This window comes from Mastigoproctus giganteus, chromosome 6 (genome assembly GCF_048544385.1).
Source record: "Mastigoproctus giganteus isolate SK-2022 chromosome 6, ASM4854438v1, whole genome shotgun sequence".
Lineage (NCBI taxonomy): Eukaryota > Metazoa > Arthropoda > Arachnida > Uropygi > Thelyphonidae > Mastigoproctus > Mastigoproctus giganteus.
In genome coordinates, this window is record NC_143580.1 from 163,615,325 (window position 1) to 163,633,628 (window position 18,304).

General features: G+C 37.2%; 1 protein-coding gene across 5 annotated transcripts in view; it reads left to right on the forward strand.

Moving 5' to 3' along the window:
- LOC150084715 (echinoderm microtubule-associated protein-like 2) overlaps positions 1-18,304 on the forward strand; it is a 364,524-nt gene that overhangs the window by 72,281 nt on the left and 273,939 nt on the right. For 4 of the 5 annotated variants that reach the window (XM_090376571.1, XM_090376573.1, XM_090376569.1 and 1 more), the window contains exon 4: positions 2,413-2,487. The exons of the other annotated variant lie outside the window; for it this stretch is intronic. In XM_090376571.1, coding sequence (XP_090232697.1) covers positions 2,413-2,487 — 75 coding nt within the window. The remainder of the gene's footprint in view (positions 1-2,412; positions 2,488-18,304) is intronic. 5 annotated transcript variants of the gene reach the window in all.

An 18,304-nucleotide genomic window follows, 5' to 3' on the forward strand; every position in this document is an offset into this window, starting at 1 on the left:
TGCTGGAAGAGTTCATTGCCTTGTGGCTGCACAATGACCACGAAGAGATGCAGATGGTCTGCAAAGATGGACACGTAACCTGGACGGTTCAGAGATGTGTCTAGACGTACCAGAGGTCCCAACGTGTGCCAGTTGAACATGCCCCAAACCATTACTGACTGGTGACATGCCTGAACAATTCCTTGTTGACATGATGGGTGCATTGCTTTGTGCGGTTTCCGCCAGATACGCACCCTCCCGTCCACTCGAAATAACTGGAAATGGGACTCATCCTACCAGGAGACCCATCTCTAATCATCCAAGGTTCAGTGCCGATGTTCTTTCGCCCAGTTGAGGTGTAGAGCCCTGTGTCTTGGTGTTAGCACAGGGACTGATGGGTCGGCGGCTTCCATAACCTATTGTGGCTAATGATCACCTGTGGTCTTGGTGGAGACGTTTCTGGCACCTCCCTCGTTGAAGTCGGTGGCCACGTTCATCCACCACCTTTCTCCACCCACTGCACCATCCACAATGAGATGTTATTCTGGAAATGGTGTATTCCTGATACACTTTTGATGTGTCGAATGGGGATAGTGCAATTTCTGTACAACATCCGCGATAGAGTGACCCATGCATCTGGCACCGACTATCATCTCTCTTTCAAAGTCGGTTAACTTACAATGTTTATCCATACTGGCATCGAATTACCATCTGCGTGAATGCAGTGTACTTATATATCTGCCGTAGGTGGTAGATGACTTTCATCAACCGGTGAAATACCACCACTTTGCTTATTGGAGGCTTGAAGTGGTAAAACCCATGTTTAGTCTCTAGAGCAAAGTTTCCGGCATCCCCCCCCCCCCATACTTTTCCTTCAACCCATGCGCGGTACTAAGTGCTATAGGTTTTGATACCTTTCGTGTTTGGGGTTTTCATAAAAAAAAAAAAAAAAAAAGCAGTGGGTTCGTCCACTAGTGAGAGGGGGATGACTCCGTCGCATTGACCAGGAACCATGAATTCTGTCATTTCAGTGTACATCATAGGTAATATGCTATGTAATGTCACAACAAATTGCTGTTTGCCTTTGTGTATGCATAAAGACAGCAAACAATATGAGCATTTGCTTCCATAAATAACTTTTTATGATTTTCCATATACCATATGAACTAATTAGTTAAATAATCCATTCTTTAGTTAAGTTTTATTTGCATATGGTAATTATTTGACCTAAATGAATCTCTATGCAGTTTAAATTAACTTGATATGTTGTCATTAATAAAGTGGCAAGCTTTGTATCACAGTTCAGGACAGTGATTTGTGATTATGATGCCCTGTATATGCCAGATATCTGTTTTTTGTTGCAATATCTTTTGGTGTACATTCTGCTGTTTTAATTTAAAAGGATGGATTTTTAAAAAAATAAAAAAAACAAATTTTCTTTTATCTGATGTACTTTTTAATGGATTCACTAATGAGGTTACTAAATAGTATAATTTCTAAGTTTGAAAGGGATATGCTATAATGCAAAGTTCAGTTTCAAAATTTGATTTATGCTATTTACAGCATCAGAATTCTTGTATTGTGGTTATATTTATGAAATACATTATGCCAGAAAAATGTTTTAGTTGTTTATATAGAATTGTTATTTGATCACATTCTTACATTTCTCATGTACAATATGAACTAATTAGTTAATTCATTCTTTAGTGAAATTTTACTGAATAGAGATAATTATTTGGTTTATATGAATCTATACTTATGCTTTCAGTTAAGAATATATTAGTTGTTGACCTCTCATTTAATTCTACTTGTCAAGGGTACTGAACGAATTACATTTAATAATTTTACTTAAGGATAATTAAAAAATGGCTCTTTTACTTAGTAACTGATCTAAGAATGTCATCAAATACTTAGTATTCAATCACATTCTTAGATTTTCCATATACCATATGAACTGATTAGTTAATCAATCCATTCTTTAATGAAGCTTTATTCGCATTTGGTAATTGACATAAATGAATCCTTACTCATATATTCTTATAATATAATTGATATATTGTTTTTCACTTACTGATGTGATATTCACAATACATCGATTATGAAGGATTAAAATATTTTTTAAAATTTAAAATAATGCATTTCAGTCAGATGTGCATTATTGCATCCAATTGTAATTTAGGATATAACTATATTTTATACCTGTCATTTTACTTTATTATTTTAAAGGAAAATAGTTTTGGTACATTTCTGTTCTCTTGCATATATGTTTTATTTCTTAACCAGAAATAATGGTTTCTTTACACGTAAAATAAATGCTCTGTAAGTGAAATTTGTTTGTAGATTTTATTTGACATACGAAATTAATGAATGGTTATATATTGCATTTGAATTTGTTATATATCTTAAGTTAACTATGGTTTCCCCCCCATCCAGTAGTCCTAGATGTCTCACTAGTGGATCTCTATTTAATCTGCATGCAAGAAGCCCCACCTCCCAACTTAGGCATGGGTAATGACAAATATTAATGTCATATTAAAATTTAATTGTGGTGGTGGCAGTTAATAATGTTTAATTTTTATTTTTATATATATATATATATATATATGTAAATATGTAAATAATGTGTTTATATATTACAAGTAATTTTTATATTATTACTGTATTTTATATATTACTTGTATTTTTATAATATGGGTGATATAATGCATATTTCACTGATGTGTATTCACAATCCTGTCATTATCAAAGTTAAAATATTTTGTTTGAATTTAAATAGTAATTAATAATAATAATTTAAATAATATGTCAATTCTCCGTATTTATGAGAGAGAGCCATGTTTTTTTACCTGATTTGACCTCTTCTCTCTGTCACCATCTTAATAAAGTTAGTTGATGACATTGAGCTTCTCTGCATTTTTGCAAAAGCTCAGTCTTTTTCCTTTCACAAATGAATAATAAAACTATGTTAAAATTAATGTTTTAAAACTACATTTGTATTTGTTGTGTGCTTAGTTTTGTTAAAGCATTGGCCATCAGGGTCAGATGTGCTGTGGTAGCATATGATGCAAAATAGAAATGTGTGATAATACCATTGCTGTTATGTGTGCAGTAATTTCTTAGTACTTGAGATAGTGGCAAACAAAATAACTCATCACTTGTGAATTTTGCAAATAATGTGTTTTGCACTGCATTGTGGGTTGCAGAAATGTATTTGTTAGACGGGATATATATCTCTGTGAATGAAATCCAATAAAAAGACTCCACCTGATATATCTCATCGCCATAAATATCTTCCCAAAGGGAAGATATTTATGGAAATATTTATGGATATTTATGGACAAAGGAAACATGGTTGCATATATTATGTGGATGTGATTTTTTATTTTAAGCTGCTGAAAATGCTGTTATCAGACATTTGCAAACCAGTAACCATTAATGGTAGCATGCAGTGTATAGAAAGAAATAAGAAAACAGATTTTGCATTTCCTGTGACAATGATATGTGCTGAATGTTTATTTGAATTTTCCTTTAAGTTGTGATGATCATGCAGGCACATCATTCATAAACATCTTTCCCAGGAGCAAAATAGCAAAAAAATATGGTTTTGGAAGAACAAAAACAACAGGTGTCGTTAGTATGAAATTGTATGAATAGGAAAAGAAGAGATAGTGATGGCTCTGAAAAATGGTATTTTCAATTGCTACAATTGAAAATGCTACAGTTGAGAATGCTATTGTTGAAAGAAATTTCAACATATGCGTGCCACTGAAGTAAAAAAGATTTTTGTACATGTTGCTTGTTTTTGGTTAAATGTGTAACTAGACTGGTAAAACAGGTGTTGTTAGTGAAATTGTGTTAATAAAATTCTCTAAACAACCTTGACGAGTTTGTTTAGAGAAGAGGTTAGAAGGGATGAGAAAAGCCATATGAGCACTTTTCAGAGCTACCAAGTACAAGTGATCATTAGTGAGTGCCACTGATTCATATTCAAATGCATTTCATGATCCAAAAGTTTCGAAAGAAGGCAAATTGATGAGTAAAGAAAAAGAACTTTTGAATTGTAGACTTCTGGTAAAAGCAAGCTGGTTATTCCAAGCATGTTTTCCTCAATCATGCAGAAAGTCCATTTATGCTTCTCTTCTGGCTTGAATAAAGCAGTCTGCTTGTTTCTTTTAAATGTTGTGCTAACATTTGAATATCTCAACATAGCTCTTTGATCTAGTGTACCTTACATTTGTGTAATGAGGCCATTAATCCTAGATATGTTGAAGAATATTTGCAAATTTATTTTACCAACAGTGTTTAATTCTTCCATTTTGGAAATTGATTACCAAAGCAGACTAAACCAGAAGGATGTTCCTGACTTTGCCATTGATACTGACAAAGTTGTGGAGAGTCTAGGACAATCAGAGAATACTCTGTTTGTTTGCTCAGTGAGGAATTATGTTATGGCTGAATGTGAGTACATGGTACATAAGTTTTCAAAAAACAATTTAGACAATTAGACAAAAACAATTTTGAAAAATTGTGTTCTTATAAGCGCTGAGGTAACACAAATATTAGTTGGCAGTGCATAGTTTTCAAATTTGAAATTTTTTTATGAATAAGTTTTCAGTACTTCTTGGTGTAGTCAAAGATAAAGTTGAAGTAATGTGAAGGCACTATGAGGTTGCTGCATTTGGTGTACTTTGACCTAAATTTGTTGAGCTTTTAAAACTTCTACACCATCAGGCATTTCACATGTTGTGGATATTTCTCATTACTGGTTCATCAAGTCATTTACTTACAGCACCTGCTTCCTCATTGAGGAGTCTCAAAATATTGTTGAAATGCATGTTTGGGGAACGGCATGCATTTTAAATAAATAACAATATACTTTACCAAGGCAGTGCATCTACAGTATTAGTTTTATGTTATGCATAGACTGGAGCATGTCTTATTTGCACAATTATGCTAGTAGTTATTTTGAATTCCTCTTATATGTATCAGATGGTGGGCAAATAACTCATGAATTTATAGTCAAAAATTATGTATTATTTTTAATGCTGTATTCTTTCTGGTATGCTTTTTCCTCTTCATAAAGGCAAAAATATTTATTGCCATTCAGTTTAAGGATATGTGCAGTATTTTACCAAAACATCTCTCTCTCTCTCTCTCTCTCTCTCAGGGTAACTTGGGATTTTTTTTTTTTTTTTTTTTTTTGGCTGGTGCAGCATAAGCCTCAGGCTTCCTTTCACCATATGGCTAATAATAATAGTGGAAATGGGAGATGCTTTCATTTTTCTGCCAATGAAATATATGCTCATTTCATATTAATGAAATGAGCATACATTGCTCATTTCATGTGATTATTAAAACTTTCTAAAGTACTGTATAATAATAGTTATTCTTGGAGCATCACGTGATGGATATATCAAAAAATTATTCATAAATGTTATACTTAAAATAATAGCCAGTGTGATAGCAGTTTGTCTAAAAGACAGTCTTTGTGAACAGTTGTTTGGGGTATAACGTGTTTTCTTGTATAGTAAAAGAAGTATATAACTTTTTTTTTTTTTTTTTTTTTTTCTTTTGGATTTCATGTGTCATAAGGATGACAAAAATGTTTTCTACATGAATTTAACAGCAAATGTCCCCAGAAAGTAATTTTTTTTTTTTTTTTTTATGAAAACCCCAAACACAAGAGGTATTAGAACCTATAGTACTTAGTACCATGCTTGGGTTGGAGGTTGAGAAGACGAGAGAAGATATTTGTTGACCTTACACTTGAACTTCTGTAGACTGTAATTTTCAGAAAAGACATGATGGAAGGTTGTTCCAGAAAACGGCAGTTGAATGAATAAACAAGGAAGATGAAAAGTTGGTTCTGTGAGTTTGAAGTTGGACAGTAAATGGATGTTGGCTGGTGGCGGCACGTGTTCGGACTGTTTTGAAAGAGAGAGCAGGAATTATAGAAGCCAATTCAGAAGAACAGTGCCTTTGGAAGTATCTGTAGAAAAGGCATGCAGCAAAAATAGTAAGTCTCTGAGACAGAGAATGGAGAAACTCTGTTAGAGATGAGTAAATAATTAATCTAACTGGCCTCTTCTGAATGGAATCTAGAAGCCTGAGAGAGGTTTTGGGTTATCGCCTCGGATGCGGGAACAATACGTCATGGTGGATGGATTTGCTGTTTGTACAGAGTTAACAGCTGTTTGGAATAAAAGTAATGCTGAGAGAGAGTGAATGAGAAAACCAAGTTTTTTGGATGCAGAGGAAGCAATATTTATAATGTGTTTGTGTCAAAAATGATTAGAAGTCAGGGTAATCCCCAAAAGAGATATATCACTTTGCCTAGAAATCGGAGTGTCACCAAAGATAAGCATAGGAGCAGAAGAATCCTTTTTGTGAGATATAAGACAGGACTGAGATTTAGAAGGATTGAAATCAACTAAGTCATCTTTGCCCCACTGGAGAATTACCTGGATATGGCATTTAAGGAATTGGTAGCAAATATTCGAGAAGTTGAAGCTGATTGAGCAGGACAAGATTTCTCAAACTGGAAACTGGAATGCAATGTGCTATCATCAGCAAAACTATGGATAGGATTTCCAGTCAGTGGACGGAGGTCATTAATATACAAGAGGGGAAGAGTGGAAAAAAAGTGAAAGAAAAAAGAACTGAAACTTGGGGGACACCAGCATTAGTGGGGAAATTAAAGACAAAGAGCCAAATATACCCTCACCTTCAGTGAGTGGTCAGAGAGAAAAACTGGATAACCAATTACAAAAAACAGTTGGCAAACCATAATATGGAAGCTTGTTTAGAAGACCTTTATGCCAAACTGAGCAACTGCTGGTGTTTCACTCAACTTTTCCTTTGAATTTGTCCATAAATGGGTAACATAAGCCAGAATATCACCAGTGGATCGACATTGACGGAATCCATTCTGGTAATCATTGATCAGGCAAAAGGTTTTTAGGTAGTTTAAGAGTTAGCGGTTAATCGATTTCTCCATTACTTTAGAAAGAGTAGAAGTAATTGCAATGGGATGATAATTGGATGCGAGGGATTTGTCACCCTTTTTAGGAACTGGCTGGATATGAGCAAATTTCCAAGCAGAAGGAAAAGCACCTTTGGAATAAGAAAGTGAAAAAAAGGTGGCAAAGAACAGGAGTAAGTTCAGGAGCACAGGTTTTGAGAACAAGTGGAGAAATACCATCAGGACCTGGAGCTTTCTGAACATCAAGATACATCAAAATCCTACTGACTTCCTTTTGACGGAAGACCACAGGAGGCATTGAATGAAGCATGTTGGGAATGTTGGCTGGTGTTTTACCAATATCATTAATACACGAGTTGGAAGAAAAATGGGATGCTAGCAGGTCAGCTTTATCCTTGGCTGAAGTGACAATAGAACCAGCTGATTTTGACAGGGGCGGGGAGCAGTGATGGGCAAAAGTTGCGGCCAATAGCTTTGGCACGAGAACAGAATGCTCAGCTACCATTAGGGCAAGAAGCAAGTTTTCTACTCTTAGCCTGTTCAAAATTTAGTTTGGATTGATTAATAACTGCTTTACAATTGTTGCGAGCTTTGGTGTAGGCAGAAAATGAAACTGAAGAATTGGAAACAAGCCGATTACGATATGCAACATTCTTCTCTTCAACAGCCCTAGCATATTTATTGGAAAACCAAGGTTTAGATAAAGGACAAGATTTTAACGTGGAGTGTGGAATAAAGGATTCTGTTCCTACAAGAATAATTTCACTGACACGATCTGAGCAGACGTTGACATCAGAAGTTTTCAAACTGTAATCCGACCAAGGAAAAGAAGAAAAGAAATCTTGCAGGTCATCCCATTTTGCTTTCTTGTAATGCGCAATGCCAAACAACATGAGGTTGAGAATATCCATGAGATAAACGATAAACGCTCCATTGGAGAAGAGATAAGCACCAAGTTGTGATCTGAAGTGCCTAAAGGACCACTCACTTCGGCCATGTACTTAGTAGGGTTGTTTGTGAGAAAAAGATCGAGCATGTTGGCTGTATGGTTAGGATTGTCTGGGATTCTGGTAAATGAACAGTCTGTGCAAGGTCATTAGTAATTGCAAAAGCCTCAGCATTTCGACCAGCTGGGACTATGAGAACAAAAGCCAGCTGGAGTTGTGAAAATTAAAATCACGAAGGAAAATTACTTCACTGTTAGGAAAGATGAACTGGAGAAAGTCAAGTTGCAAAGAGAGGAAGTCAAAGAACTCCGAGCGATTAGTGAAGTTGGGAGAATGGTAGAGACAACATATGAATTTGACAGAATGAGGTAGAGAGATTTTAAGCCAGAGAAGATTGAAAAAAGGAGATTCCAAATTACCAAGTCTCTGACAGGGAATATCGGAACGGACATATGCACAAGGTACCACCTTTGAGGCAAAAGGAGTCATACAGCAAATAATTTGGGCAACTGAGATGAGCAGTGGTTGAATCAACCGATAACTGAGATTCTTTCAGAAAAAGTACATGGGGTTTGGCAGACTGTGAGTGGAAATAGAAATTGTTGCAATTAGAACTGAGACCTCATATATTTGTGAAATGAACTAGGAAGTGTTTGGGAGGTTTAGATATTTTTGCAAATAAGATTGCTCTATTAATTTGACAATTCATGGTGTATTCAAAAGTAAAAAAAGTTGGGGGAGGGGAACATGCTGTATTAGGTAATGAAATTTTTGGATATGGTGCGTACACGGTAAGAATATACCCTGCTCCTTGACGTAACCTGCCTTTACAATGCTCCCCACGTACTCACTACTCGGACTCCCTCCAATCACTGTCTGGCAGAGTAGAGGTAGCAAGATTATACACTAGATGATCCATAAGCCTCGTAGAGAGTTACCAATAGGTTCAGTCCAGTGCACTAAGTAGCGTCCGGCCGGCGAACACCATTTTGGAGCTGTATCTTTGAAATGTAAGGAAGTTTTGATCTGGCCATGGTGTTCATCATAACCTCAAAAGACATCAGTCATACTGCATTATGGAAGAGATGGAGAACGTTGACCGGAACGTTATTCTGGAAACTAAACATGGGTTCCACCACTTCAAGCCTCCAATAAGCAAAGTGGTAGTATTGCACTGGTTGATGAGTCATCTACCACCTAGTATCGCCTGGTAACACAAAGGGGCGGTGCCATTCCTCCGTATGGTGAGGGCGTCACATCTCGACCCTTACTTACGTTGATTTACACCTGGGTGGTCACCCACAGTGTGCTTGCGCATGGAGGTTATACCCAGGATTACTAACAGTCCCACCATCAGGAAAGCGCAAGCAGAAGATTTGACTGTCAGACTATCCGGCCTTCGCCGAAATTGAGTCCACTTGACTTGTGTGTCACGCGAATATCAGTTTCATCAGTGTTTTAGATTCAGAAAAGGGGACTATGGCAGTTTAAGGGGCTACATGGCATTTATTAATTGGGTTGATTGCAGAGGGAGAGTGAATACATTAGAATCATGGAATATCTTCAGAGCAATAATCATGGAAGCCATGAATGTATATATACCATTATTGAGCACTTAATAGCTCTCTATTATCAAATACCATTAAGAAAATATAGAAGAATGCTGGGTTGGATGAATACTGAGCTGGCCAGAATAATAGAGCAGAAAAAGACAAGTTGATCTGTAATAGTACCACAGGTAAGGTTAGGGAGGCCGAGGCTGAGTGTGAAAAAGCACTGGCTAAGAGAGCAAAGAATGGGGACAAGGAGATTTCATGTCTGTGAATACAAAGACGAAGAAGAAAACAAATTGGATCGGATCATTGTGCACTGGGTGTTTTTTTTTTTTTTTTTTTTATAGGTCCTGTCACTGAATGCTCAGGCAATTAGGTGGCAGTACCTGCCAGAGAATAATGGGCAGCCTGGTTTACCTCCTAGTGGTGTGTACGGGCAATGTGGGGTTCCATTAGGGGTTCTGCGGCAAAAGCCAGACCACAACAACAGAACCCAACATAATACTTCTCATATAAAAGTGCAGCCATTATCAACCCACTGCAGGATGGAAGCCTCCTCAACAATTCATGCTGAGGGAAATGGACCATAATCTGCCACGCTGGTCCAGTGCAGGTTGGCAGATCGACCGTATTCAGCAGTCAGGGGTTTGAACCCCGTCTACTCAAAGAGCGTGTGCTACTGCACTCCCGCTCTGACCACTCGGCTACAGAGGCCACTTCTCATATACAACGCATAATACTTTTGTCTGGCTTTTACAGAGTAATGTATACTTCATAAGAGTACTTATGGCGCAGTTGTGGAGAACCACCGGTGGTGCCCTCTCCCCAAACATTATGTACACTATGTGCGGGAAAGTCGTAGATAATCCACTTGATATTGCTGATGAATTGAATAGATAGTTTGCATTGGTGCTCAGCATAAAGGGTCTTTTGTGAATTACTTACAAAAGATCCTTTATGCTGAGCCATATGAAATTAGTGATCTCGAAATTACAGATAACTGTTTATCAAAAAAACTTTCAAGCCTAAAGGCAAATCAGGCTCCTAGAGTTGATTGGCATATACCTAGTAATTTTGAGGGAGGTGGACAGAGTGTATTGAAACGTTGAGGTTAATTATGAGGATATCTTTGGACTTGGGAGATATTCTTTTGGATTGGAGAAGTGCTAACATATTACCAATATATAAAGGTGACTACAGACCAGTTAGTATAACTTCAGTGGTAGGGCAAATTTTAGCATTAGTAGAGGCATATGATAAAAGAAAGCAAGCTTATGCAGCATCAGCCAAAAAAAAAAAAACCCTTTCACTTCACCCCTCCGTTCGTTCGAAATACCTGTCCAGCTGAGCCTTAAATTTATTTAGGCTATCAGCTTCCACAGCAAGGGATGGAAGTCTGTTCCACCAACAAATTACATGCTGGCTAAAGGCAAATTTTCGCACATCTATCCTACATCGGTCTTTCCTCAATTTGAATTTATGCCCTCTCAGGTGATTATTCTGAGCAAGAGGCAGTATCCCATCAGCATTGAGCATGCTCAAACCATTCAAGGCTTTGTACACCTCTATCAGATCACCTCGCCAATGCCTAGTCTCCAGATTATTTGCAAAATTTGCAAAACTTAAGCCGTTCTTCGTAAGAGCAACCCTTCGTTCCGTTCACTAATCTTGTTGCCCTTCTCTGTACGCGTTCCAGCAGCTCTACATCCTTCTTGAAATGAGGCCTCCAAACCTGTATACAGTACTCAAGGTGCGACCTGACCATTGCCTTATACAAGGGAATAATCACCTCCCTATCCCTGCTAGAAAAATTCCTGTATATCATTGATAAGACACCATGACCTACTCTTGCAGCCCGTCTGCACTGCTCAGAGAACTTCATATCTGCCTGCACAATTACCTCCAGGTCCTTTTCATTCTCTACCACTGTCAGTGTAGTACCACAGAGTTGATACGTTGCTCTGGGGTTGCTGTTTCCCATATGTAGTACTTTACATTTGTCGATGTTAAACTTCATTTGCCACCTGTCAGCCCATCTGCTTAACCTTTCCAGATCCTGTTGTAGCAGCATATCGTCAGTAGCGTCTTTAACAACCCTGCCAACCTTTGTATCGTCTGCAAACTTGGACATTAAGCTTGATATACCATCATCAATATCATTGATAAATATACAAAACAACAATGGACCCAACACTGAACCCTGAGTAACTCCACTAATAACATTAGTCCACAATGAGCAGTGTCCATTAATTACCACTCTCTGTCTTCTGCCACTCAACCATCCCTTTATCCATAGCAATAATTTGCCACCAATGCCACACTGCTCCAATTTGTGCAGCAGTCTTCCATGTGCAACAGTATCAAAAGCCTTTCTAAGATCCAATTATATAATATCAAAGTTATTCCCTGCATCCAATTCTTTTGTGACTGCATCATAGTATCCAATCAAATTGGTCAGGCAAGACCTTCCCTTAACAAAACCATGCTGTGTCCGAGCTATAACTGAATTCTTGTCAAGATGATCCTGCAGTGCTTCTTTAACCAGTGCTTCCATTAATTTTCCTGGAACAAAAGTTAAACTCACAGGTCTATAATTACTTGTGTCAGCCCTTGATCCTCCTTTGTGAATTGGAGTTACATTTGCACATCTCCAGTCTGTGGGTACCTCCCCTGAGTCCAAGGAAGCTCTCATAATTATGGCTAACGGATTGCTTACTTCCTTTGCTGCCTCCTTTAATATAACTGGATAGATCCCATCCATCCCAGGTGCCTTTCTTGTATTTATCTTCAACAATTTCTCCTCCACTTTACTCTCAATTATTACAAGATTATCTAGCTTACTGCCAGTGTTTACTCCATCTATGGCATTCCCCTTCCTGAATAACTCCTCATGTGTGAATGTAGATGCAAAATATTGATTTAGTTTCTTAGCTACCTGAGCAGGATCATGAACAGTTGACCCATCGATATCAAATGGACCAATCTGATTCATCCCCTTCCTTCTAGAGTTTACATAAGTAAAGAACTCCTTGCTGTTTTTCTTTGCATCCCTTGCCAAAGATTTCTCGTAATCTGCCTTCGCCTGCCTAACCTCCTTTGTAACTTGGTTACAGATCAACTTATATCTATCATAGGCTTATGTGTCACATGTTAATTTATATGTATCCCATGCATTTTTCTTCTCTGCCATATCTCTCATTAGTTCATCTGACAATCTTTTAGGCCTGAACCTTGAACAATATTTCTTAGTTGGTATGTAAAGCCTAGTACCTTCCAAGATAATTTCTTTGAATGCTTCCCATTTTGAGTTTGCTGTTGGTAACATCATCAGTTGGTCCCACTGTATAGAATTTAAATACTGTCTCAGACCATCGTAGTCGCCTTTACGAAAGCAATAACCCTTCCCTTTACCCCTGATGGTAGTTACCTCCTTGAGTAAATCCCACTTCAGCACACTGTGGTCACTGCCACCTAGTGGTTCCTGTATCTGCAGATTCTTAATGCATGAAGAATCACTACTGATAATAAAATCAAGAGTATTGCTCCCTCTAGTTGCTTCCCGGACATGCTGATTTAGAAAACAATCATCCAATAAATCCACAAAAGCCTTGCTAGTGTGTGAGTGACCAACCCACAAATTCCAGTCACTATCTGGGAAATTAAAATCCCCCATTATTAGACTCTCTGATTTACTGGCCCACTCTATTTCCCTGTACAGTTTCTTATTATACTCATCAGTGTCATTAGGCGTATAGCACACTCCTGCTCTCAATTTTGATCTCCCATTGCTTATGTTACACCAAACTGACTCGACACTGCACTGTCCAGCGATGTCGACTGGCTTCACTTCCTTGGATTTTATGTGTTTCTTAACTAATAGCATAACCCCTCCTCCCTTCCTATCCTGTCTATTCTTTCTGTAGACGTTGTCCCCAAATTCCAGTTCTGCATTACTTATATGTGTGACACCCCGTCTCTGATATCCCAACAATATTGGCCGACCGGGCTAGCCGGGTGGGTAAAGTCCCTGCCCGGCAACCCAAAGGTCGCGGGTTCGATTCCCACCTTGGGCTTGGATTAAAGTACTATAAAAACCTTGGGAGGTGCATTATGGCCACAGAAGCCTATGCGCCAACAACTACCAAAAAAAAATACCAACAATATCCACCTTTGATGCTTTGAGCAATACCTCAAATTCATCAAATTTATTTACCAAACTCCTAGCATTGCTGTACATGCAAGTATACATGCACCTGTTCTTTTTCTTAGCTACCCTAACACAACCCATGTGTTTACTTGTACCCCAATGACTCCCAGCAGTCTCAGAAATATCCTGCATCTTATTTTCCAAGCTGCTGCTCATTCCAATAGAAGCAGTGCAAGAATCACTTTTACCTCTGCCAGTGGCTACTGTTAATCTATTAGTCCTTGTATTCCCCCAATCTCGCAGTTTTCCGACCCACCTAACACTGCCTCGATAGCATCAGCAAACATTCTTGCACCCTTTCTATTTAAGTGAATCCCATCCCTGTAGAAGCAGTTTCTCCTGTTAACAAGTACAGACCAGGCTGAAAAAAATTCTACCCCTTGAGCCTTGCACAATCTTTCCAGGGCCGAATTGATCGACAGTGCTCTCATCATGTACTCCTTCCTATTGTATCTGGGCAGAATTGCAGACACTTTCAAATTCAACCCTAATTCACGGCTTTTTTTCAACAGTGACCTCTACTTGTTAAGTAATTTAGAGACAATGATTAAGAGTGCAATGCAATCCAGGGACATTTAGATATAAATGGCATTCTGAAGGTTGCCCTGCGTGGTTTTGTTAAGGGAAAATCATTTTTATCTATCCTGTTAAGCTATTTTGGCACAGTTACTCATGAGCTAGCTGTAAACTAGATTGTAGGAAGTTTTCTTTTAGCCATCGAGTTGTTGATTGCTGGAACAAATTGCTTTCACAGGTAGTTGTGGCTGAAAGTTTGAAGAAATTCAAAGGTCAACTAGATAGTTACCTATGTGAGGAGAGATTTTTTTTATCTACCTTTTTTTTTTTTTTTGGTTGGTTGGTTGGTGCAGCAAAAGCCTGTGGCTTCCTTGCACTATATGATGAATACTAATAATGGAAACATGTCACTATGAGGATAAGGGATGCAGAATTTGAATATGGTGAATACAATGTCTATAGAAAGGAGAAGAGGAAGGGGAAGGAATTATGTTCTTGGTCAAGCACATGGAATCTAAGGCAGTGCATCCATTTGATATGAGTGGCCAGTCCACTGTTGTGTCAGTTTATTGTGACTTAAGCACTGGAAAAAATAAACGAGTGTAAGAGTCCGCTACAGGCCAAGTGACAGTGACCAGTATATTGAACAACTAGGCTGACAAATAGAATGGGCCAATAAATCAGAATGTCTTATAATGAGAGACTTTCCAGATATTGACTGGAACTTGTGGACTTGGTAGTAGAAATTTCCTGGATGTATGTGATGATTGTTTTCTGGACCAGCATTTTAGAGATGCAACAAAAGCAAATCATAGAAGTTACTAAGCATTTAATACCACCTAAGAGATATTGTTCAAGGTTTATACTTAAACAGATAGTAGATGAACTGACAATACTAGTGGCAGAGAAGAAAAATGTGTGGGGATTATAAATTAAGGCAAAATGAAAACCTACAGTAAGTACAAACTGGTCTGCAATTGGGGACTAACACAGATTATTAGAGTTCCTTGGCTAGGAATACAAAAAAAAAAGTAGCAAAGAATTCTTTGCTTGTGTAAATACTAGTAGGAAAGGGATGAATCACATTGGTGTGCAAGATATGAATGGTATAATGATTAATGATGATCCTGTTCACATTGTAGATAAACTAAATAAATATGTGATGGATACAGAAGTTTAGGGACGCAGATGCAGAAATGTATCAAATTCTGAGATAAAACTGAGAACAATATGAAAGAAATTTTTAAAGCTAAAAGTAAACAAGGCACCTGGCATTGATGGAATTTATTCAGTTAAATTAAAAATAGCAGCAAAAGAGGCAAGCAGGCCGTTGGCTGTGAATACGAGGGTGTCCATGGATTCAGGGGAGGTGCAATGTCTCATCTATTCAAAAAATGGGGGTCAAAGGGTGAAGTGAGTAGATACAGATCTGTAAACTTGACCTCTTTGTCAGGAAAAATAAGTCAGTTGTTGAAGAAGTATTGCAGGATTATCTTAACAGTAACAGAGTTATATGGAAATCACAGCATAATTTGTTAATAGGAGATCTTGTCTGATCAAGATGATTAGCTGCTATGATGTTCATTAAAAAAGGAACTGGATGCCAAAGACAATTTTGACAAATTGGAGTAGTATGTTATTAGGAGACAAGTTCCTGCTACGGATAAAGGGATGGTTTAGTGACAGAAAGTGACTATAATTGGGCACTGCCTTTCTTAGACTAATGTTATTAGTGGAGACCCTGAGGGTTCTGTGCTGGGTTCCTTACTGCTTTCAATATTTATTAACAATATTGATGAATGCATACCAAGCTTATTGTCTAAGTTTGCAGATGGGATGAAGGTTGGCATCATTGTTAATGAAAGTAATCAAGGTGCATTACTGCAACAAGACCTAGAAAAATTAGGGTAATGGACTGAGGAGTGGCAGTTGAGGATTATTATTGATAAATGCAAGGAACTGTATATGGGAATCAGCATTCCAGAAATAGCATCCATGTGGATAGTACCACACTCAAGGAGGTGGTAAATGAAAGAGATCTAGGGGTCATTATGCAGTCTGACATGAAGTTCTTTGAGCAATACAAACATTGTTTTAGGACACCTAATTAAATATTATCAGTGATATTTATACACAAATTCTGCCATCAGGAGCAAGGAGTTGATTATCTCATTGTATAAGAGAGTTTAGGTCACATCTTAAGTTCTGTATAAATGTCTGAAAGTTAATTTTAAGCAGGTGTGGATAACTTGGAACAGGTGTAGAGAAGAGCAGCCTGGTTAGTCAAGAGCACAAAAAACTTAATTTATGCAAATTACATTGGTTGAAACTAGGCATTCCTGACAAGATTCTCATGAAGTATTTAAGGCTTTAATTGGATTGAGAAAACTAAATGCTGATAGCAACTTTATTCTCTTTTAAACAACATGCATAATGGGACATAAATTGAAAAATGATGGTGCAGAATAGATTTTTTTTTGGAAAGGGATTAATTGATTATTGGAACAAAATACCATCTAATGTTGTTTGGTAGTGGCTATTTGGAATAAATTTAAAGAAAATTAGACAAATTATTAGAGGAGATGGAGAGATGAAGTGGATAGTTTTTTTTTTTTTTTTTTTTGCTGTTGTATAAGTTGCATCATTTTCCATAATAATACTAATAACTAATCTTATTAGTATTGATATTAGTAGTATTAGCTTTAGTATTTTAGTGTTAGTATTAACTTGTATTAACAGCATGAAATCTATTAATTCTATTTTGCAGCAAGCAGACTTTAGAATGTTTTATTAAATGTACTATAGTTTTCTGAACTCACAGTAGAAAGACTGCTGGTTGCCAAATGAAGTTTGCAGTGTACCTAATTTATTTCTGTTTCTTTTATTACATTCAATCAGATCAGTACATAATCACTATCAGTGTTGTGCATCTGATTAGTTTGTCATCCATCAACTTTTGTGACATACATGGCTTGTCTCTATTCATTTCGTGTTGGTGTTTAATAACCGTGATTGACAGAGAAATTGGCCCTTACTAATTTATTAAATGGGGAGAGCAGTGTTTTGGCTTTTACCTCTAGACTTCCAGCTAGTGGAAATGTGAGTTACAGCAGTTTCCATCCTGTAGATTTATTTTATTTGGAAATACAGAAGGCCCTTGTTATAACGTGGTTTGCTTTGCTGATTCGCTATAACGCTGTTCTTATATTGTAACCCATATCTGACTATAACGCTGTCATAAATTGCTATAATGCTCTTTTACTAGATTGCATTTTTGGCATATTTAACAAAAACGTTTCATCTGATGGAGTCGATATCTTGAAAATGAATAGCAAAACAGCATTAAAATGTTTCCCAAGCCGACTTAAGAAATTTTCTCCACGCTAATTTAATTGCAGTACAGTGACTTGTTATGTAGTTCCGAGATCAACATTTTAAAAAATGATCAAGTATATTGCTTGTAATATTTGCATTATGTGCATTTATCTGAGGTCTAGTCATTCTGTAGTAGTCATTCAAAAGTAGATGAAAAGGCAAGATAGTCCTCCAAACATCTTAAAATCTTTGAGGTCATATATCTTTAGTTATATTATGACTTTGAATTCCTCACGTGAGGATTACAGACTTGTATGTAGTACTCATGATGTGGACTAACCATTGTCTTGTGCAATGGGATAATCATCTCCTTGTCCCCGCTGGCAGAGTTCCTGTATATTGTTGACAGGTCCCCAAATCGACACATTTTTCATGATTAAAATGATCAAGTATATTGCTTGTAATATTTGCATTATGTGCATTTATCCGAGGTCTAGTCATCACTCAGTACAGTATTAGATATTGTGCGTAACAGACAGTTTACTCGAACATTGTATCATAATTAATGCAACCAACACAGTTACATTTTCGAAGAGTTAATAATGGCCGATAAGAATGAAAGAGCAACACCGTCTGGACGCAGTACAAAGACTATAAATGTAAGAAAAAGACTGAATTTGAAAATTAAATTAGTTGTTTTGAAGCGAATCGATTCCAGTCAACGACAAGCAGATGTGGCAAGTTTAACTGTAAGAACAATTATAAAAAATGAATTAATTTTAGCAGTGGGAAAGACAGCTGTTCC